We start from the raw sequence: 25,091 nt of genomic DNA on the forward strand, positions 1-25,091 counted from the left end.
ACCCAGTATATTTTCTTTATTCAGGTGTTTTTCATTCAACATATTATCCACATTGTACATATATTAGCATTCAATGTTGTATAGAAGGGGAATGTGTGAAGACTGAAATGTATGTTGAGTGACGAGGGAATAGCCAGAAGATTAAAATACCCTCCACTTGAAACACATATAACAGGCAGACAAATTGAAGAAACCCGACCCAGGTTGGAAGGCTTCCTTTCACTCTTTCATTCTCCTTCCATCCGTTCCAGTTCACCCATCCATGTATTCATTCATCTGCACACCCCTCAATCCTTCCATCCTCCCACCCATCTTCGCCCAACCATACTTTTTCCATCCTTCCGCCCATCCATTGATGCTTCACCTGCTGACTCTTTTACTCTGTCACCCAAACTTTCACACTTCTTTCCAGCCATCCTTTCCAGCCATTCATTCTTTAATATTTCCGTCTTGCCTTTTCAAGCTTACTTTTAATGTGTGTCCACCTCCCGGTGTGTTTTCCCCTATTTTAATTATTTCTCTGTCTCTGTTTCCTTCACTGTGAGTCCGACCATCTCTTACGGTACTTCCTAGCAATTTACCGGCTCCTTCATGTACTCCTCCTCTTACTTCCAGCTGCTTTCACCCATTCACCCACCAACATTCCACTCGCTCACCTTTGCCCACCCTGCCAGTAACCTACAACCTCCACCTCCTGACCTTCACATAGATGCTCCTTATGTTATTCCACTCTCAAAAAACATCCCCACTCATTCGTTCAGCTTACAGCCACTCAATTATCCACACCCACCCACCAGCATTTGCGCACCACCCACTCGCGCCACCCACTTGCGCCACCCTGCGCACACGTACACATGCATCCTCACACATCCACTTCAGAAGTCCCTGGAGACAGCGCTCTTCTGAACTCGTCAGTCACTGCATGAGGCCGGGCGCGACACATTGCTCACTGTGCATGTGTGTGCGTGCACTCCAATGTTTGTTTGGCCTGAGTTGCTTCACGCAGGGACTTTGAGGCTTATATATAAGCCGGTTTGCGTCACTCTTGCACCATGCAACGCAGTACAAGAGCGCTTGCACCATGCAACGCGGTTCAAGAGCGACGCAAACCTTACATGTGATTTATGGAGCCCTACAAACCCACTTATCGTGACCCTCAATCTGGAATAAAGAAACAAATGTGCAAATCGCTGCGTTGCTTTACTCTGCACTAGGAGGGCGTTGCGGGAGGATTCCCGTGCAACTCCCATGGATTTTGACGCATTCCCAGATTGAACAGAACTAGTAGACCAGGGAATGAGCCCAAAAGATGCAGCTTCCCTAGAGAGGTGTAAGGAGGAGAACTATCTTTATTTCTCCTCCTTACTTCCTCTTTCTAGGTGTGCTGCATTCTGCAGCACACACAGATAGAGCAATGCGCCTCTCAGGATTGTGTTTGTGCAGGAAGGTGCCTCTTCCTGCATGCAATGCATGCAGGATTCATCATGGTGCAAGGGTGCCTGCATTGGTGCTCGGCTGCCAAAAGTGTGCGAGCGCTGGGAAAAGGCAGGAATGCACCCAATACAGCGCATTCCTGCCCTTTCCCAGTCACGCAACGCAGGACGGTGACTAGCTGCGCTGTCCTGCGTTACGTTCTCGTAAACAGGCCCTGTCGTTTTTATGATGTGATTAATTTTTAGCATTTTTTTTAAATGCTTTATACTTGGATGTTATTCCCCAGGATTTCTTGAAGAAATACACCCGGAAGAAGGTGCGCTGGATGCGATTAAACCAATTCAGAGATTCCCTGAGCAGTGACCGCCCCATCATCGCCGATGAGAAGTCGATTATTAACCGGGCAATCAGGAAGCCAGATCTAAAAGTAAGGACTCTTCATGAAATAAACATTGATGATTAATCTAATAAATGTACTATTGGGTTGTAGCCAAACGTATATCCTGAAGATGATGTGTCTGCAATGATGATGCAACATTGCTCCAGGGAAGTCAGCTTGTTTGGCATTGAGGCAAGCAGAGGTGAAGTTCTGGCAGGCTCTCTCCCTGCACTCACCTGCACGGATTCAGAGAGAATCCTGCCTCATTAATATTAATAAATCAGGTGTTATGCAAATCCCTGGGAACTCCCTCTTGCACTGTGCCAGATTAGCATCTCTGACTCAGCACCAGAAAGGCTCATCACTGCACAGTATGAAAACAGCACCTGGCCTGTATTCCATTGTATGATACATCTGACTAGAAGCTAAGCGTGGGCGGATTTTACGAATTGGCAATCCGTGAAATTGCGTATTTACGGATTAGCAATCCACAAAATCCACAAACTCTCGCGAATTTTGCGGATTCTTTTTTTTTGTGTGTTCGCAAGTGTTTCTGCCATTTCGCAAGGGTTTTTTGCCAGTTCGCAAACGCGAACTTACTTGTCGGGTAGCAACGGTCGCGACCATGTTGTTTCTACGTCTGGTTCATCACAGCACCCTCTGTTTCACCACTGCCACCCGCTGTTTCACCACTGCCACCCTCTGGCTCACCCATGCCACCCTCTGGCTCACCCATGCCACCCTCTGTTTCATCACTGTAGTTTATGGGTGGAAAAGCACACCTGCCCTGCCTCAACTGACATGAATTAATTTGGGGCTGATTAATGTGTCACTGAATTTGAACTTCCAGTCTGGCACCTGCTTCCTTATCTGTAATTGCTTTCTGTTGCAGTGTAATTTTTTTTAACAGGACCTTTGTGGCATTCTTGTAGCTATTCTCTGAGCCTGCTGTGAGGGTCAGAGCAGGGTCATAGAATAGTTGCAAGTAGGCAACTGAACTCTGAAGGGGCCCCTCAGGAAGCACTACAGGGAATGGTTAATAATGATAAGATTGAACTTTTGCACCTGCTGAGTGCTTTCAGTTTTGCAAAAATCGTTTTTCTGCACAATATATTTTATTTAATGTTCTGAAAAAGTTCCAAAATTGTAGTTGCAGCAACTGTAATGCCCCAAACAAACTTACTTGTGAAATTTCTAATCCAAAAGTGACCCAAAGAAAGTCAAAAAGGCCTCAAATCCAAATATCCAGCAGCATCCACAAAAAGCAATCCTTCCAGGTCAAGATCCAAATCAAAGTGACCAGGACATGAACAAAAGCACTGGGAGGAGCCTGCTGGACAGGAACACGAAGTTGTAGACTGTGGGGCACTTCCTTCCTCCCACCCCCCCAAAATGGACTCCTTGCAAAAAAATAGTGCAGGCAAATGTCAACCTGAGGAGTTATTCTGATAAAAAATCATTTTCAGAAGGTTTATGCTGACTGCTGGTGGATTTCTTGTGCGAAATTGCAAATTTTGCAATTTCGCAATTGCGAGATTGTCGCTGCCCGCCGCACCTACGTGTTCGCAAGTGTTTACTCCCGCGATGCGTGATCACGGGCCTTTATGACGTACTCCCGTTGCCAAACTCTCGCTGTGCAAGGTGGCAAGCCGCGATGACGTAATAGCGGTCGACAAACTCCCGCGGGATCCCGCAGCAAGATCCAAAATGACGCAGCACATGCAAACATGGAGAAAAACAACTCTTCAAATGCTGAATGACGGTAAGTGAACGCTGCGGGCTGCAAAATTGTATAGTATTCTATTTGGCAAGTGCGACCAAGGAAAAAATCCGCTTCGCGCGGATTTGCGAATTTTCGGCAAATTCGCGAGAGTTCACGGATTGCGAATTTGCCGAAAATCCACAAAATCCGCGAGCGGAACAGATTTTATGCCCATGCTTACCACTGATAAACCTTAAAGCAGCCTGCAGCTTGGCAGGGTATCAGCCATTCACGATGGCGACTCACCAGGGCATTACCGAGTCGACGAGGCATCAGCCATTCAAGATGGCGACTCACCAGGGCATTACTGAGTCGACGAGGCATCAGCCATTCAAGATGGCGACTCACCAGGGCATTACCGAGTCGACGAGGCATCAGCCATTCAAGATGGCGACTCACCCGGACAATAACGAGTTGATGAGGTGTGAAAAAAAATGGTGTTTTTGTTTTTGAAAAATCATCTTAGAAATACAATGAAAAAACCAAAGGTGAAAATAACGTTGTAGTTAGGTGAATTTGTCAATTACAACATTATTGTTTTGAGCTAAAGATGGCCACTAAATATGGGGTAAAGGGATCTCCCATTAATCTCCAGAGGCTCTGTGGCAGGGGGGGAGCCTGTGAGAGTGTCGACGGTGGAGTGATAGTCATGATACCGGTAGCATTGTGAGCGTCTACCACAGAGTACCTTTACTTTCAACTGCGGCACGGTCTGGAGTGCTGTCGGTGGGGTGGAAGGGGGAGACCTATTGGGAGTTATACACTGCATTGTTCACCAATGATTAGGGTGGAGGATGCTAGCTTCTGGGTACCATAGATGAAGATGCCACCAGGATGGAGGATGCAGCTTCTGGGTACCATAGATGAAGATGCCACCAGGATGCTAGCTTCTGGGTACAGTTGACGAAGATGCCACCAGGGTTGAGGATGCTAGCTTCTGGGTACCATAGATGAAGATGCCACCAGGATGGAGGATGCTAGCTTCTGGGTACCATAGACGAAGATGCCACCAGGATGGAAGATGCTAACTTCTGGGTACCATAGATGAAGATGCCACCAGGATGGAGTATGCTAGCTTCTGGGTACCATAGACGAAGATGCCACCAGGATGGAGGATGCTAGCTTCTGGGTACCATAGACGAAGATGCCACCAGGATGGAGGATGCTAACTTCTGGGTACCATAGATGAAGATGCCACCAGGATGGAGGATGCTAGCTTCTGGGTACCATAGACGAAGATGCCACCAGGATGTAGGATGCTAGCTTCTGGGTAACATAGACGAAGATGCCACCAGGGTAGAGGATGCTAGCTTCTGGGTGCAGTTGACGAAGATGCCACCAGGGTGGAGGATGCTAACTTCTGGGTACCATAGACGAAGATGCCACCAGGGTGGAGGATGCTAGCTTCTGGGTACAGTTGACGAAGATGCCACCAGGATGGAGGATGCTAGCTTCTGGGTACCATAGACGAAGATGCCACCAGGGTGGAGATTGCTAGCTTCTGGGTACCATAGACGAAGATGCCACTAGGGTGGAGGATGCTAGCTTCTGGGTACCATAGACGAAGATGCCACCAGGGTGGAGATTGCTAGCTTCTGGGTACCATTGACGAAGATGCCACCAGGGTGGAGGATGCTAGCTTCTGGGTACCATAGACGAAGATGCCACCAGGATGGAGGATGCTAGCTTCTGGGTACCATAGACGAAGATGCCACCAGGGTGGAGGATGCTAGCTTCTGGGTACAGTTGACGAAGATGCCACCAGGGTGGAGGATGCTACCTTCTGGGTACCATAGACGAAGATGCCACCAGGGTGGAGGATGCTAGCTTCTGGGTACAGTTGACGAAGATGCCACCAGGATGGAGGATGCTAGCTTCTGGGTACCATAGACGAAGATGCCACCAGGATGGAGGATGCTAGCTTCTGGGTACCATAGATGAAGATGCCACCAGGATGGAGGATGCTAGCTTCTGGGTACCATAGATGAAGATGCCACTAGGGTGGAGGATGCCAGCTTCTGGGTACCATAGACGAAGATGCCACTAGGGTGGAGGATGCTAGCTTCTGGGTACAATAGAAAAAGATGCCACCAGGGTGGAGGATGCTAGCTTCTGGGTACAGTTGATGAAGATGCCACCAGGGTGGAGGATGCTAACTTCTGGGTACCATAGACGAAGATGCCACCAGGGTGGAGGATGCTAGCTTCTGGGTACCATAGACGAAGATGCCACCAGGATGGAGGATGCTAGCTTCTGGGTACCATAGACGAAGATGCCACCAGGATGGAGGATGCTAGCTTCTGGGTACCACAGACGAAGATGCCACCAGGGTGGAGGATGCTAGCTTCTGGGTACCATAGACGAAGATGCCACTAGGGAGGAGAATGCTAGCTTCAGGGTACCATAGACGAAGATGCCACCAGGATGGAGGATGCTAACTTCTGGGTACCATAGATGAAGATGCCACCAGGATGGAGGATGCTAGCTTCTGGGTACCATAGACGAAGATGCCACCAGGATGGAGGATGCTAGCTTCTGGGTACCATTGACGAAGATGCCACCAGGGTGGAGGATGCTAGCTTCTGGGTACCATAGACGAAGATGCCACCAGGATGGAGGATGCTAGCTTCTGGGTACCATAGACGAAGATGCCACCAGGGTGGAGGATGCTAGCTTCTGGGTACAGTTGACGAAGATGCCACCAGGGTGGAGGATGCTACCTTCTGGGTACCATAGACGAAGATGCCACCAGGGTGGAGGATGCTAGCTTCTGGGTACAGTTGACGAAGATGCCACCAGGATGGAGGATGCTAGCTTCTGGGTACCATAGACGAAGATGCCACCAGGATGGAGGATGCTAGCTTCTGGGTACCATAGATGAAGATGCCACCAGGATGGAGGATGCTAGCTTCTGGGTACCATAGATGAAGATGCCACTAGGGTGGAGGATGCCAGCTTCTGGGTACCATAGACGAAGATGCCACTAGGGTGGAGGATGATAGCTTCTGGGTACCATAGAAAAAGATGCCACCAGGGTGGAGGATGCTAGCTTCTGGGTACAGTTGATGAAGATGCCAACAGGGTGGAGGATGCTAACTTCTGGGTACCATAGACGAAGATGCCACCAGGGTGGAGGATGCTAGCTTCTGGGTACCATAGACGAAGATGCCACCAGGATGGAGGATGCTAGCTTCTGGGTACCATAGATGAAGATGCCACCAGGATGGAGGATGCTAGCTTCTGGGTACCACAGACGAAGATGCCACCAGGATGGAGGATGCTAGCTTCTGGGTACAGTTGACGAAGATGCCACCAGGGTGGAGGATGCTAACTTCTGGGTACCATAGACGAAGATGCCACCAGGGTGGAGGATGCTAGCTTCTGGGTACAGTTGACGAAGATGCCACTAGGGTGGAGGATGCCAGCTTCTGGGTACCATAAATGAAGATGCCACTAGGGTGGAGGATGCTAGCTTCTGGGTACCATAGACGAAGATGCTACCAGGATGGAGGATGCCAGCTTCTGGGTACCATAGACGAAGATGCCACCAGGGTGGAGGATGCTAGCTTCTGGGTACAGTTGACGAAGATGCCACCAGGGTGGAGGATGCTAACTTCTGGGTACCATAGACGAAGATGCCACCAGGGTGGAGGATGCTAGCTTCTGGGTACCATAGACGAAGATGCCACCAGGATGGAGGATGCTAGCTTCTGGGTACCATAGACGAAGATGCCACCAGGATGGAGGATGCTATCTTCTGGGTACCATAGACGAAGATGCCACCAGGATGGAGGATGCTATCTTCTGGGTACCATAGACGAAGATGCCACCAGGATCACCATCTTTCCTATAATGCCCCATCTCGGTGCTATGACCTAGTGTGTGCTCAGCGGGACAACTTGTATTGTCTAAGTGCTCTGGCCTGACGTCACTCTCAGCAGTAAGTGATGCAAACTCCTCAGGTTTTTCTTGTTGGTTGAGTTTGATGACTGCTGCTGAGGCAGGGCCCTCACCTCAGATAAATAAGGCTTGATGAGGAGAGAAGGGCCTGCCAAAGGCCTGAGTTCTGTCACCAGAGTCAGGTGGGGTGAGCAGGGTGTGAGGCCGCTCCTGCTCTGGTTATTAAATCTGTGCGAAAGGAGGTAATATTAATACAAGCAACACCCATGCCTGTGATCAGCCCCAGGGAGTAGAAGATTTATAGAAGGAACTGGTCCTCCTCTCAGACACAATTATTTATACATAAACCCAGCTTTTTCCAACCACATGAACTCAAAGACTGGAGGTGGCCTGTCTTGCAGGGAGGCTAGGGTTTGCATGGGACCACTGATAGGTTAGTTGTTAGCTGCTGCTGGCAGCCGGGGAGGGTGTTGGCTGAGGAGCCGGCCAGTGCCGCTGGGGCCTTCATGCTCCCCTTGCAGCCCCCAAGATTTAAAAAAGGTGTTGGTGCCCCAAACACAGAAATTCACTGAAAAAACAAAGGTTAAAGTTACGTTATGGTTTGTAATTGTACTCTTATCCTATTTTACATTAAATAAAAACATAGGAATTCGCTGAAAAAACAAAGGTTAAAGTTACGTTATGGTTTGTAATTGTACTCATATCCTATTTTACATTAAATAAAAACATAGGAATTCACTGAAAAAACAAAGGTTAAAGTTACGTTGTAGTTAGTAGTTGTACTCATATCCTATTTTACATTAAATAAAAACATAGGAATTCACTGAAAAAACAAAGGTTAAAGTTACGTTATGGTTTGTAATTGTACTCATATCCTATTTTACATTAAATAAAAACATAGGAATTCACTGAAAAAACAAAGGTTAAAGTTACGTTGTAGTTAGTAGTTGTACTCATATCCTATTTTACATTAAATAAAAACATAGGAATTCACTGAAAAAACAAAGGTTAAAGTTACGTTGTAGTTAGTAGTTGTACTCATATCCTATTTTACATTAAATAAAAACATAGGAATTCACTGAAAAAAACAAAGGTTAAATGCATGTTATAGTTATGTGAAAATGTCAGGTAATACAATGTTTTAAACAATCAAACCACTGAAAATTACCAGTTATAGTTATCTCAAGTAATTATAACTTGTGCCTTAAACTGACTATAACTCGCCCCGTCACCATGTACTGCTTGCACCCTCACATATTACACAACTCACGACACGTTCAATGACAACATTGATAACATCCCTAATGACAACTGAAATGACGTCATTGATTGCAGTACTTTCCATATTGTTATAGTTGCTTTAGTGCACACGTTATAGTTAATTGAGAGAACTATAACTGCTGAATTTCAGTGGTGTTTTAGATCAAAAAGTTATGTATTTACTGACATTTTTACCCAACTATATATTTATATACTTATTGCACAGTTGCTGTCACCACTGTGTAGTTATCCATGAGTCAGAGTTTCCACAGAAAGAATACTTGTTATTTTTTTTTGTTTAAACATTTTATTAGGCATTTCAATCAAATAAAGCATACATACAGAAAACAAATATATAGGAAAGGTGAGAAGTAAATGGCATCATAGTAAGTTCAGTTATCAAGTATTTGTCCATCATGAGAAAGAAGTATTCTTATCATTCAGGTAGTGTGTACCATATCATAATGTAGGTCAGAGAGGGGTAGAAGTGTCTTATTCAGCACATTTGAATATTGATTTTAGCATACCAAGAGGAGGCTTACTTCTCATTAACCTACATGCCGTTCGGACCTGTAGACAGGCAGCCAAACTGTGCTTCTCTACTAGCGACATCAAATTGGACTGTCAAGTTGTGAAGTTTTTTGACCTAATAAGAAAGAGACTTAACCATGCTAGATGAACTTTTTAAATCCCTCGAGGGTAACCATAAAACTGTTAATAACTCTGTAATTTTAATGCATCCTATTTTTATTATGTTTAAATAACAACAACTATGGACATTTTTACAATTTTGTAAAGATTTTAATTAATCATATACAAATAAAATATTTACTTACTTAATAACTTACTCATTAAGAAAGGGAATGAGAGAAGGCGAGTGAGGAAGTTTGCTGTTTTGCTCAAAATAATGGTGCTGTTTAATGAATCTTCCCAAAACTTTCCCCAAAAAGTTAATTCATCTCAGCTCCTTCCTGGAATATTTTGGGATTATCCATAAAGCGGGTGTTTTGAGAAAAAGAGGTCCCAAAACACTTTTTCCCCCATCCATTTTCCATAGGAAAAAGAAGACAACGATACTGGAAAAACAGTTGAATAGAATTTCCCCAAATTTGCCTGAAAGCTAGATCTTAACTCAGAAAGTGAGGTTTTGTAATTTGGTGTAAATCTGTCAGCTGATTTAGATACATTAGGCTTTATATTTTATAGATATCTGTATCCACAGGAATCCTGAGGGTACAAATGTCAAAAATACATATTCTGATTGGTTGGCCCATGGGACCGACCAATCTGATTGGCAGCGGCAACCTGAAGAAAAAACTTGCAGCCACTATGAGAGAACTCTGGGATCCCGCAACCCCTGAAAATATGTTAAAACAAAATATAGAAGGGGCAGGGTAGGGATACCCTGACACCCTAGCCTTTGTGGGAGGGGTCCCGAAGGACACCCTTAAGGGCCAAACAAAATGGGTTGCACAATTCCGGCCCGTGCAACCACAGGGGGGAGCTCTGTGTTCTGCAGTACAAATTTTATTTTTTTTAAAGCAAGAAATTTCAGCCATCCGACAACCCACGCCCGCCACGTACGGCGTACGACTCTTGCGCATGACGATGGGTTGCCCACAGAGCCCCCTCGATGGTTTGGCCGCAAACGTAGTGTAACAGATATTACTTGATGTAAAAAAAACATAGAAATTCACTGAAAAGGCACTACTATTTAAAAAACATAAACCTAGTAAAATTGACCCGTTATAAGTAACTGACATAAATCTAACTTGCAGCACTGGGGTGCACTGCTTGTGACCTCACATATTATATCCCTAGTGAGATCTGAAATCTATAACAGCGCAAGCTATGCTTATGTCAATTGTGTATAATTGGCAAATTTGCCTACTATTATGGCTTTGAAACACTAGGGTCCTCATTTATGAGAAATGACGCATCGCTGCGTGAAAGCAGCGATGCATCACTTCTCAGTGCGCACTCCTTGCGACATTCCAGATGCGTCATATTTAATGTATGACGCATCATGTCGCAAGGAGTTACAGATATGTCAGTATTTCTGACGTATCTGTAAGCGCAAAAGTGACGCATTGCTGAAGTGTGTCACAAAAGTGAGGCAACTCCAGCAATGCATCCTTCACATGGGGCAAGCCCCATGTGAATGGGCTTGCGTCAGTCTTACGCCTGCTGGGAGGCAGGCGCAAGATTTTGACGCAACGGCGTCCTAAAAGTGACGCAGTAAAATCTTATAGATTTCACAGCGTCACTTCTACGACCCTTCCTTGCGTCAATACGCCCCCCTTGCATACATTATACCTGGCGCAGTTATAATGTGGCGCATGGGTTTACAAAGTGACGCATCTACCTAGATGCGTCACTTTGTAAATATGACTCAACAAGGCGCATTTTTTACACCCCTGGTGCGTCACAAAAAGTGACGCACCGGCGGCGTAAAAGTGGCGCATGGCCTCATAAATGAGGCACTAGGGTTTTACAGCGAATTTCTAAGTTTTTGTTAACATAAGTTAAAATCTTACCTTCTGCATGTACAACTCTAATTTAACCTTTGTTTTTTTCCAGAAAAAAAAAAGGTTACAGGGACGTTCTAGTTAGGCCGACGTTTTACCCACACAACCCCATAGAAATTCAGCAGTTCTAGTTATACTTATGGTTATCAAATTAGCCCCAGAATCTATGCCATATCACTTACCGACGTGTTTAATGCCATGTTTGAATCCGCACTCGATACCGCCCTTCATCATCTGGGACTCCTCACGGTATTACCATAGTGTGGCAAACATGATGATATAGTGGACCTGATGAAAGTGTCCTACGCCGATTGATGTCACACTAGGTGTGCCCTCAGATGTACTGCTAGTGGAGGAGGGGTGGGAAACAAAACTGCAGTGCACAAAAAGAGAAATTATAAGGAAAAAAGTGGTTTAAAATTGGGTAGATGAGAGACTGTAGTTTATTAATTCGCTCAAATGCCCAAGATTAAAAACAGAGCAACTAAGGCAATTCTGAAAATATCTGCCCAGGTTAATGTTGTTAGGTCGACATGTTTCAGCAATAATGGACCTTCTTGTCCTTGCCTTCCTCAGGACCTTGTAAAATCTAATTGCTACTGCAATGTGTGATTGACACAAAGAAGCATCGGATTCTGTGCCTGCTGTCCTACCTCTGAGAGAATGTGGTGGTGCAAGTCCGGTGTGTTGTCATGAAATGCATTGTGGGTGAAGAGCACGGGCTTAGGCCCGCCCCTCTCGAGTTTATGCTTGGGTGGACAGGCACAGCACTGTTGTACGCCGGGTACCAGCGCTGATGTGCACATGAGATTAAGTAATGGCAGTGCTCAGGTATAAGTACATGGAAATAAAACCAGTGTTGCATTAATTAACAAGTGCCTGAGGGCGCGTAACTAATTAAACAAGTCACATTAACAGGACTATACAGGACATCTGTACTCTGTGTACAGGACAGCCTGCTCTCATGCTGTTAGTACACGTGCGCCGGCACATGTGAGGGCACGGAAGAGACCTCTGCTGCAGTCACAACCCGCATCGCACCATAAAGTGGATAATCTATGCACGATGCACAATTTTATTGAATGTACATTTTAATGTAATTGTGTTTTAAATGAATGACAAATAAAGAATATACAACATAATTGTGTGTAGCGCTTCGTAACACACTCAATCCAAAATAAGCGCTCTAAGTTACAGGAGTGATGTTACTTTTAATAATGCTTTGCACGCACTTACCACCCTGGAAAGGGTTAATCATTTTAGTCTTGCCAAACTTCAAACTTTTAGGGGCATATTACCAACAACTAGCGATAATTATCGCTATGTTGGCTTAGCGGCAATATTTTTATCGCCGAGCTTCGGCGATTTTTATCGCTTAGGAACCTTTGCTATTATCAAGGTTTATCTCCTAAGCGATAAAGGGGCATATTATCAAGGGGGGTTATCTCCGCTTTTTTGGCTTTAAAAGCCAAGAAAGCGGAGATACAATTATCTCCCTATTACCTAGGTGTCGCTAACACCAGTTAGCGACAGCTAGTAGGAGATAGCGACCATCTTGGGCCCAACTTTGCATGTCAGTGATATTTATCACTAATGACATGCAAAGTGGGCGTGCCAAGATGTTAGCGACTGGAAACAGTCGCTAACATCGCTATCTCCTATTACCAACTTTTGGAGATATTTGCGCTAAGGCCGAATATCTCCAAAAGCTAACACCTGCCCTGAGCAGTTCTTAGCCATGTTATCCAATGGGAGGTGGATAACATGGCTAAGAGCATTAGCTCGGTAATGCATGAATATCGCTGACTTTTCAGCGATATTCATGCATTTTGGCCGAATTTTATCGCTTAGGAGATAAACCTTGATAATAGCAAGGTTCCTAAGAGATAAAAATCGCCGCAGCTCGGCGATAAAAATATTGCCGCTAAGCCAACATAGCGATAATTATCGCTAGTTGTTGGTAATATGCCCCAAAAAACGGCCGCAATGCATGAATATCGCTGAAAAGTCAGCGATATTCATGCATTACCGAGCTAATACTCTTAGCCATGTTATCCACCTCGCATTGGATAACATGGCTAAGAACTGCTCAGGGCAGGTGTTAGTTTTTGGAGATATTCGCGCTTAGCGCGAATATCTCCAAAAGTTGGTAATAGGAGATAGCGATGTTAGCGACTGTTTCCAGTCGCTAACATCTTGGCACGCCCACTTTGCATGTCATTAGTGATAAATATCACTGACATGCAAAGTGGGCCCCCAGAAGCTCGCTATCTCCTACTAGCTGTCGCTAACTGGTGTTAGTGACAGCTAGGTAATAGGGAGATAATTTTATCTCCGCTTTCTTGGCTTTTCAAGCCAAAAAAGCAGAGATAAACCCCCTTGATAATATGCTCCTTAATCTCTAACTCTACCATGCATCAAAGGTGAGCATTTAACTCTCCACGTCTTCCTACCAGCAGTAGCCTCAGTTCTTTATGAATGGTCAGTGTGTGTGTCTCAAATGTTACACGTCCTCTCCATTCTCGAGCCATCTCAATTCATTTCGGCAGTCTGTGCACACCACAACCTCCGCTGAAGCGAGTGCGTGGCATAATGAAAGGGTTTCCAGATGTCTTTAGCCGGGTCGTAACACTGCTTCAAGAAGTATAGTCATTCTGCTGCCCCGGTGGGTATACATAAAGGTGTATGCCTGGCTCCTGCGCTGCGTGGCCCTCGTGTTCAAACACCTTGTAGCGGGTTAGGCGGGGTCCCTGCACCCAGGCACCATGGGCGCCATTAGCAGCCCCGTTTGCGACGTGTGGTGTTTATTCACTGTGACAGTGGTGCACCCCTAGCAACCCAGGGCTGACACTGCACATCCCTGGCACTGTCTTCTACATGGTCGATCCTTCGTTAACTTCATGAAGATGCATGCGCCGGCGTCACGCAAGGGTGGCGGGAGGAAAGGCAACCCCCAATGAAAGATGCGCGGGGGAGGTGGAAACCGATGGACAGCAGGGGGTGTCGGAAGCAAAACAGATGGGGCTTTGGAGGGGGGGGGGGGACAGCAGGGCACAAGTCTGAAAACAAGACAGCTCAAAAGATATTCGAATCCACTGACATCCGTGCAACGAGAAAGTGGAATAATATTAAAAAGGCACACCTGAGGCCAATTACACATTTGAAAACCGTGCTGTGGACAGTGCAGCAGCACGCAATTTAGTCTGCTCATGTGGGCCTCTGAGGAAAGGGAAAGGATTCCCTGAAACGCGTCAGGCCGGGGGCACTATGAAAGAAATGGAAGCTGGCTGTATCTGGAATAAATTGGTATCAATACTTACCTGGAATGGAGTGCGGCCTCATCTCTGGGCAAATGGTGAAGTAATTCATACACGGTGGTTCCGGCCGTGGAGGCAACACACCACCAATGAAATTAACATGCTTCCTTTTGTGATCGGTGGGGCAGGTTCCTGAAATGAGAGAAAGCCAAAGTCCTTTTCAAATGCCTAATGGAGGGTAACACTGACCCCTGAAATGGCACATGAGCACTCGACCCACTGGAAGGGAGAAAAGGTGCACAAATGTACTGCAGGTCCCAGCATGCAATGCGAAAGTGGAATACAATTAATAAGGCACACCGGAGGCCAATTACAAATTTGAAAAGCATGCAGTGGACAGTGCAGCAGCACGCAATTTAGTCTGCTCATGTGGGCCTCTGAGGAAAGGGAAAGGATTCCCTGAAATGCGTCAGGCCGGGGGCACTATGAAGGAAATGGAAGCTGGCTGTATCTGGAATAAATTTGTTTAATACTTACCTGCAATGGAGTGCGGCCTCATCTCTGGGCAAATGGTGAAGTAATATATATATATATATATATATATATATATATATATATATATATATATATATATATATATATATATATATATATATATATATATATATATATATATATATATAGTCCCTTGTTGATGCCTACCTCTGTCTACCTGATTTGTATTTAAATCGGAACTTCCAGGTTTTGGTAACAACACTGACGAAGGCTATCGCCGAAACGTTTGTTCTGCTGTCACAATAAACTGCTGTGATACTGTACCTGCCGGAGTGCTGTCTCCTTTCCTTATGTGAGAGGAATTCTTGAGCGATATATATATATATAGTTACACAGATAATTGGCTGGACATTGGTAGTATTATACTCATCATAACTGATCCCATGGTCCTTAGTGTAACATTATATTATTATATTACATATATATATGTATATGTATACATTACCTACTAGCGGTCGCCAGTAGGTATATATAGTTAGGACCTAGTTTCCATAGGAAATCCACAACATTCTATTGGGAATAACTTTGGTGTCGGTTAATGAATCTACGTGAATTTCTCAAAGAAGATGGTCCGTTACGCTCCGCTCCTTCCCTGAAAGTTTGAGGGGGGTTCGTCAAGTGGGGGCTGAGATAAAAGGGGGGTCCCAAAACGTGTTTTCCCCATGCAAATTTCCATAGGACCTTTAGACACGGCTACAGCCCGAACGGCTGAACGGAATTATTTGAAATTTGGTAAAATGGAAGAGACTGGTTCGCAGATTACGCTTTTCTTTAAATGGTCTAAATCCGTCCAGTATTTGCTGAGAAAATTGCATTTAAAATCAGTTATATATCTATCGGCGCGCACCCGTGCGCACTGTCCCCGCCTGCCTGCCTGAAATCGGGCCGCCGCGCTGCCCGCTGCGACCCGGAAGTGCTGGGGCCGGCTGGCCAATCCCAGCGCGGCCGGCTGGAAATGCCCGCCCCCGCCACGAGGGGGAAGAAGGAAGATGGCGGCTGACTCTGCAGGGCTCCCGTGATGGGAGGGAGCCCTGCCACCTGCAAGAGAAGCGTCGTCTGCGGCTGAGTGCCCACCTCGTTTTTGTCCCCGCCTGCCTGCCTGAAATCGGGCCGCCGCGCTGCCCGCTGCGACCCGGAAGTGCTGGGGCCGGCCGGACCTCACTGCCAGCAATGGATAAGAAAAACAGAGCACTCTCTCATCCCGCAGAGGCTGGGAGAGGCTGCTCACCAGTGACCAGCCGTCATTGAGAAACGTGCAACCTGCAGCTCAGGGTCCGACATACCCACTCACATCAAACAAGCACCGTTAACGTAACCAGTCCTGAGACTAGAATGTTTATAAACTGCATTAGGGAGCTGTAAGGGCAGTGTCTGGGGTGCTTGGCTCGGCTCTATTTTGGCGTGCATGTCTCCTTGGGATGATTGCCGGGCCAGAGACAGACATTTGGCTCGAGTCGGCAAGTCTTGCTTGGCCTGGCCACCTCTATTCCAGGGCCAGTGTAGGAGAGAGGTTATTGAGGGGGTACAGAAGAGAAATATGGAGGCAGAACACGGAAATGAGGAGGAAGAGACCGGATTTGTAGAGGAAGGGAATTGCCAGGAAAATCAAACATGAGGCAGGAGGCAAGGGATTAGAAAAGCTTAAAGGTAGCAATGAGAGAATACAACAAATGACGCATAAAAATTGAATCAGAAATCACACTGAAAATGATAGTGTACAGGAATAGGGAAGGGTGTTCCTGTACAGAGAAATGATGCACCATCCCTTGCATCCGAATGGACCCACCGATGCGAAAATGCACTTTTGGCACCGTTGGATCACAGCAAATGTCGTTTTCCCTGGGCACTGCATTGGTACAAAGTGTGTGTAACCTAGGCCTTGCCTCGCGCTCATCTGGTGAACTGCTCTGAAACGTTGCACTTGTGTTCACCGAAGAGGCAGAGCCCAGTGCCCTGCTGCCACTGTATACCCCAAATAAATGCAGGTTCCTTCAGGCAGCCCCTGTGCCTGCATCGGTGGTCCCGAGGGACGCACTCGGCAGCCCGGCTCTGCCCTGATAGCTATGAAAGACCCGTGACCTCCACAGGGGGAGAGAGCAAGGGGCGGGAATGTAGTGCCTCGGTGAGACCGGCAGCAGCCCCGGCATGTGGCACATAGGGCGCTTTTCAAACCAAGCCCTGCTCTCTAGGAGTGGCCGACGGCGAACCCTGCGCACACCACATGCAGTTCTGTAATCTACTGCAATGTAGCCTTAGCACGTCATACACAGGCCTGTAATAAACACCAACAGCAGGGCCTCTAACACAGACCTAGCTGTGGCACACACACCCAGGCACCAAGCATCAACGGCAGGTCGGCAGTCCATACTCGGCTGCACAGCCTTCATTCGCACACATGCCTGTATTTGTAATACACAAATTACCACATCTGTCAGGTCTGAAATACTCAACAAGGGGGAGGATGTGGCACAACGGGCTGAGCTGCCGACCTTTGCGCTGGGAACCAGGTTCGAGTCTCGGCGTCCGCTCAACATCCTGTGATTCTGGGCAAATCACTTAACTCCCCGTGCCTACCAAAAATGAATGCGTAATTGCGTCATCTACCTTGTGCTCATAAAAAGCGCTCCGATACCTTCGGGTCGAGTTCGCGCTATTTAAAACTGCAGGAAATAAATCATTTCTCAACTGCACTGCCTCCATACAGAGGCGTCAACAAATGTTACATAACATAACAGGGCTGCAATAGTTTCCAATAGAGTCTTCAGTGGTTGAAGTGGGCGGGGTCTACTGTGAGTGATGTTCACACTCTTTCAGTTTTACATTTACAGTTTGAACAAGACTGTTCCAGAACTGATAATGCTGTTAATCCTCCAGCAGTGCACCCCGGAGCCCAGCCCCCATACTTGTTGTCTATGCACTGCATCCTCTGCTTCAGTACATCACACATACGTCTGTAATACCACTAGCAACAGGGCCTAACAATCCCCTCACTGGTCTAATACGAACTACAGGCGTCTTCTGCACAAACGTAAGAGGCGGACATGTAAATATACGGGTAAAATAATGGGAGATTATCATCACAGGAACTGATTTTGGGAGCAGTGGCTGAGCCACATGAAATTTTGGATCCTCTCACTAAGCAATATATAGAAGGAAGCACAATGGACACGTATTTGAGTGACCTAGGTAACGGACTATAATTTCAGGTATGAAGTACACCAGTCTGTCAAAGTAAACACCGGAGCCAAAACATACCTGTCCTAATACCATTCACAGTAAGGCTAACTGACCCTCCACACACACACACACACACAGTGAGCAAGGGCACGGACGTGCCCGAAACGCGTCTGATGAGATTTCTTTCACCCATGAGGCGTCTCACGTGGCTACGTGATACGTCACGTAATAAAGAATATATTTTACAGCTACAGATATTAGCTTTTAAAAAACCAATGAAATTCACTGAAAAAACCATAGGTTATAGACCATATATAGTTAGGAATTAACATATAAAAAACCATTGAAATTCCTCCTATATAGTTAGTTGGACTAACTATATATGGCGCCCCCGCAATGCACTGCTTATGACCTCACATACTACATCACTCATGGCATGGTCAGTGACATCACTGATGACATCATCCAGTGATTGTGAGTGTTTTTAAAATGTTTATGAGTTTTAAATATATATACTAAGGTGTAGTGATGTTTCAGTGGGTGTATGTGTGCCTGTATCGATGATTCAGTAGTTGTGTGATTGACTATATAACTGAGTGATTAGGTGTCTACATGAATGTATGGGTCCCTGACTAGTTTGTCTGAATGTCTGTATCAGTCTGTTAGTTTGTGTGTAAGTAGCTGCATTGATTGGTGAGTAGGTACATGAGTGGCTGTATGATTTATTGATCAGTTGTATGAGTACCTATATGGGTATATTAGTGTCTATGTGGGTGGGTTAGCGAGTATGTGACTGCCTGCATGGATAAGTGACTGCATGAGTCAATGGGGGTATGGGTTAATGAGTGTAAGAAGGGTTGTAAAAGTGACTTAGTGTGTCTATGGTTGAGTCAGTGAGTAAATGGATGGGTCAGTGTATATTGGTGAGTAAGTGGATATGTAAAAGGCAATATATGTAAGTGTTGGAGCATATCAGTGACTGTGTGTGTGAGTGAAAGATTGTGATAGTAGCTGTAAGGGTTAATGAGTAGGTGTGTGGGGGTCTGTATGGGTCAGTGATTACATGTTAGCATCTGTATGAATAAGTGAGTGGGTGTGTGTATAACTTTATAGGTGAGTAAATGCCTGCGTGATTGACTCTACAGGTGGGAGAGTAAGTGTGTGCGTAGCTCTATGAAAGACTGGCAGTGTGAGTGGATGTATGAGCGGATATATCAGTGGCTGTATTAATGAGTGAGTGAGTGAGTGAGTGAGTGAGGGAGTGTATGAGTGGCTGTGTGGGTGACTGAGTGGATGTGTGTGTAGACCTATGAATCAGTGAGTGGGTATGAACATACTGGGTATGTCAATGGTTTTGAGAATGATAGTATGGAAGTTGGAGTAGGTGTTTGATTACATGGAGGTATGAGTGGCAGCATCAGTGATCCTGTGGATGATGTCATTTGAGATAACATCAGTGATGTCATCAGTGATGTCACTGACCATGCTATGAGTGATGTAATATGTGAGGTCGGGGGGGGGCGCAAGTTATAGTTAGCCCAGCTAATTATCACTGCTGAATTTTTCTGGTTTTGTATGAGTGCAACTTGAGCCTAACTATAACGTCCCTGTAAGCTTTGGTTTTTTTCAGTGAATATCTAAATAATTTTAGAATTCTATTTCCTAACTATAAATTTTTTCAATGAATTTCTAAGGTTTTTTGAATGCTAATTCCTCACTAAAACTTACCTGTAACCTTTCTTTTTTCCAATGAATGTCCATGATTTTTTAAGTAGAAATTGTCTTTGCAGAATGCTGTGGAAAGGGGGCAGGACCTCTGACCAGCTCTCAGAAATCCCGCTGAATAGGACTTATAGAACGTAGAAGGAGGGTTTCTTGCTCCCCAAGGTCCTTTAGCATCCAAGACAACTTTATTTCCCAACCAGTAGATGTGTTTGCAAAGTGGTGCAGAAAGGGGGGGTGGCCTCAGAACACCTCATAACAAACTGACTGTGTGGAACTTTGCTGGAGGTAACAAGAAGGATACTTGGCCTGCAAATACCCTCAATAGCCAAGGGGACTTTATCTCCCAACTAGAACTATGCCAGGAGGCACGTTTGCAGAATGATGCATAAAGGACGTCCTTGATGATTGCATAACTAATTTTGTGTTTTAAACCTCAAACTGGAAAGATATGTAGGAGTTTTCTTAATATATCAATGGATTGCAGTCTAATACTAGAAACACTACTACAATTCCATTTGTATATAGTGACCTAACTACACCTTCCTACCTCTTTTGCAATACCTTCTTCTACATTTCTAGGTACCATCACCTCTTTTTTCTGTATGGCTACCATTCTTCATTTCATAACATCGTGCTCTTTAATCAATAGCATGAACTAATTTGTTATACTGGAGATAGCTTTCTTCGTAAATGAAATCCTCTGTAGAAGAAGTATGTATCCATTGTGCACTAAAAACAGTACAACAGTTACTTTTATTCACTAATGTTTTCTTCTGATTTTGCATCCTCATGCTAAACACTATTTTGTCAAGAGTCTTCATTCTATGTACAATCTAAACGAAAAGCTTCCTCTTCAAAGCAAAGGCCTTATAAACCACTCTCTCAACTTGCTCTTTCTGTTTAACTGCATCTCTCCTCCTTCTACACTTTTTAAAATGTAACACTAAATTTACAAGACTGTAACTATGTAATCATTATAACATTTGCACAGATCCTATGCAGCCATCTAAACATCCACTTACAGCCCATGCAGTCATTGAAATACTGAGGCACAAGCGTGCACTAATGAAAGACTCAGGCTCTACTCATGCACTAGTGTAATTACGTAAAAAGTACCAGTGTAGTAAAACTATCTCCCATATTGTCTAAAGACTACATAGTCTCAGGAAAACTTGTAAATATGTAGGTGGTTAAATACATCAATGCTCCCAGGATCATTGAATAGGTAGTACCTAGGTGTTTCCCTGAGGATACAAGTAGTGCCTACATGATTCCCTGGCTATGTCATGATTCCATGGGTCATTCCATAACTGCATACTTACTGCCTGCATGTTTGCATGAGTATACCTTTAGTGTCTGGGTGTTTCGATGAGTGCATGAGTAGAGCCTGAATGATTCGACAGGTACATGTATTAAAGTTTTAATAATTCAATACATGCAAAGATACTGGTAGGATGATTAAATGAGTGTAACTCTCATGCCTGGATGATGGCAAGAGTGCATACATAGTATATAGATGATTTATGCATGCATGGATAGTGCATACATAATTGTTTAGCCCATGCATAGAACCTAGCCCATTGGATGAGTGGATGAATAGTGTTTCAGTGATTGAATACAGCCCATGTCTTTTTGGTTGACTGAACATGTAATGCTTGGATGCATAGATAACTACATGGTTAGTGCCTGCAGAAATGAATAAGTGCATCAGTAGTGCCTACCTAATTAGATGAGTACATGACTAGTGTCTGAGAGACTGCATAATTCCATTGTTAAAGCATGAGAGATTGGATGAAAGTAAGCATACTACTGGGGTGATCGTATTAGTTATGTTATGTTAACACATATTTATAAAGCGCACGGCTACTCCCTGGAGTGTCCCGGCACTAAAACCTCCAAATGTCAAGTAACACAAACACAACCAAAAACTGCCAACAACTCACAGCTGGAAAATCCACGTTTTAAGCCCTTTCCTAAGGGTAAGAAGGTCAGGACTCTGGTCGCGAAAGGGAGACTGTTCCACAACCGTGAGGCAGCTGCGTGAAAAGATCTACCCCCTATGCGGGCCCAAAACACCCTGAGAGTAGTGATCAAAAGTTGGGATGAGGATCTCAGGGAGTGCTGAGGGAGATAAGGCTGAAATCTTTCCCCAAGATAAGGAGCTCCGATCTTATGGAAGGCGTTAAAAACCAAGACCAATGCATTAAACTGAATTCTTTTTCGGACTGGAAGCCAATGAAGGGAAGACAGAAGCTAGGAGGTCTGCGTTCTAGAACCTAACAGAACAATGGCCCTGGCTGCTGAGTACCGGATCACTTGTAGTCGGCTCAAAAGATATTCAGGCAGGCCGAGATACAAGGAATCAACATAGTCCAATCTGGACATTATCAACTCCTGAACCACTGTCTTCCTGTATGGGATAGAAAGCAATGGGAGGAGATTTTGCAACATTTTCAACAACCCAAAGCATACCTCTGCAACCGAGTGTACGTGGGCCTTCATGGAAAGGGTGGAATCCTTCTTGACTCTCAGATTTTTTACTGTAGAGACGGCCGACACAGGGGGGACATATCCTGAGGCCAGGCTATTGGCTCAGTAATTAAATTACTGCATAGGTACTGGAAGGGTGATAGGTTTACTACAATAGTACTCACTGCACAATTACATGAGTGCATGAGTAGACCCTGAGTGCTTCAGCAGTGCTTGCGTATGACTCAGTATTGCAATGACTACAAGGGTTGTAAGTGGGTGTTTAGATGGCTGTATAGGTTTTGCGCAAATGTTATAATGATTGCATAGTTACAGCCTTGGTAATTGCATAAGTCAATAGATAGTTCCTAGGTGATTAGATGAATGTATACGTAGCTACAACATTTATGCCTGCCTGATTGCAAGAGTGCATGAATAGTTTCTGGATAATTGCATACATGTCTCTCTAGAAACATACATTGCTTTGCTACTGAGTGTGCACATGCACGTTTCTAAAGCGGAAAAGAAACAAAAAGAACATTTGAAAGCACAACACCTTTTGTGAATGGCATGCCTGCATAATTTCTCAAATACTTCTTCTGCTTCTAAGACATATATTTAGCATATCTAAAACAAGTTATACTCAAAATGAGCCTAGCACAAGAGCTCTTGAGGCATTCTGCGCTATTAATCCCGCTCAATTTTAAACAAAGCATGTTTAAAGAAAAACACAACCCTCACCATATACATGACATTTTTATTAGTCTTACTGAACATAGATCACCATGTAAACACATATGCATTTTCTTAATAGATGTACACCTTCAAGCCATCTTTTCCAAACTGTATACAACTCTGCAACTTTAAATAAACTCAAAGGTTTCACGGTATATATAGCTATGTGCAAGCATAAAAACTATATCTCACCGTCTAAGCATGTGCAAAGTGGTCATTTAAGTTAAAAACCACATTGACAAACATCCCCCAATATATACATAGCAAGTATTACTTCTTTCTAATTCATATACATGCAGACATGTTCTCATCTTTTATTTCTCACTAAACTACTCCTGTTTAATAATGTTACTAACAGTACCACAACTCCCAGGATGCAAATGACAGATCTATCTATTCTGCACATGAGGTTTAGACATTTAAAACAATCCTAGTTCCTCATTGCAACTTTCCACAAAACTATATTGTTATTTTTCAAGAAAATACACAATGTAATAAACAGACACTAATTCATTTGTCTCTTACTTCCCAAAACATTCACTACTAACCTCTTAAACACATACCCTCTAATAGATACAGTTGAACTCATATATTTGGTCTCATCACTGTGATACTCCTTTTAATCAAACTCCGAAATACATCTTCATTTCTAATGTATATTTTTGAAATAATACAAAGTTATATACATACCACTGAATTCAGTAGATAGATTATATTGTTGTTTTAGCTCTTTCTGCATAGTTTGGACACTTAAGATTTGTAAAAACTAAACACAAGAATGGGACACCACTCTCATACAAACCAAGTCTAAAATGGCAACCTATTCAACTTTCAACTCTATCATCAAGAAAAAGGCATCAAATGAAAGCATGTCTTTCATTTTAGATTATTGAATCTCCACTTGTGAATGGTTAGCATCTGTTAACCCTTTCCCTGCATTTCAAAACGAGGTTCTGGTCAGTGCGTTTTTGTGATCATCATGTTATAATCACAAAAAAAGGGGAGTTCTAACCGATATCTAGCTTTCTTTTTCTGAAATTTAAATACTACACAACTAGAAGGAACATGGTACTTCCAAATGAGATACAGCAGGTGTGATTTACTCCACCGATTCAAAAGCATATCAATATCTGTATTACATTTCTTTTTTTTTAACAACAGCCAATAAGAAGACTTATTCCTGAGCCATCCAACACAGTACCTAATTATGGTCACTTTCATGCAGAGAGCATCCGATGAAATATATATATACATATATATATATATATATATATATATATATATATATATATATATATATATATATATATATATATATATATATATATATATTTGTTTCTAAAAACACCTCCATTTTAACTTATTTTCCTTCGGAAAACTACCTCATTTCATTCCCGCCTTCTCCTGACTTCTATTGCTCCTTCACGTCAAAATGCTTAGAGTATGGATTGTGGGCAAAAGCTTTATCTATGCGCTAAAGAGGCTGCAAAAAAGAGAGGTATTGACAGGGACTTGAGTTTGCCAAATGTGCAGAATATTTGGTTTGGCCAGAGAGGGTTGAAGTTTCATTACTTGCTGGCTTTGGGTAAATCCATTGTAGATTCCCAAAGTCCTCATCTCATGATTGAGCACTGGGGTGGCAACGACCTAGGCACATTGACTGGGGTAGGACTAGAAATCCTGATGAAAGGTACCTTTGCAAAACTGATGTCGCTTTTTCCTCACACTGTCTTGGGGTACTCTAATATATGCCAAAGACAGAACTGGAAGTGATCAAATCAATTCTGTCCACAGATTGACAAAGCCAGGAAACATGTTAGCAAAACTGTTTCCACATTCCTCAGAGACCATCGTACGGGCTGTATCTATAACAACAATCTGCATTTTGAGAAGCATGGAATTTATAGAAA

General features: G+C 44.2%; 1 protein-coding gene across 1 annotated transcript in view; it reads left to right on the plus strand.

Moving 5' to 3' along the window:
* LOC144792953 (putative cation-transporting ATPase 13A4) overlaps positions 1-25,091 on the plus strand; it is a 254,179-nt gene that overhangs the window by 24,914 nt on the left and 204,174 nt on the right. Inside the window, exon 3 of the mRNA XM_078668165.1 lies at positions 1,721-1,861. Coding sequence (XP_078524291.1) covers positions 1,721-1,861 — 141 coding nt within the window. The remainder of the gene's footprint in view (positions 1-1,720; positions 1,862-25,091) is intronic.

This window comes from Lissotriton helveticus, chromosome 11 (genome assembly GCF_964261635.1).
Source record: "Lissotriton helveticus chromosome 11, aLisHel1.1, whole genome shotgun sequence".
Classification (NCBI taxonomy): Eukaryota; Metazoa; Chordata; class Amphibia; order Caudata; family Salamandridae; genus Lissotriton; species Lissotriton helveticus.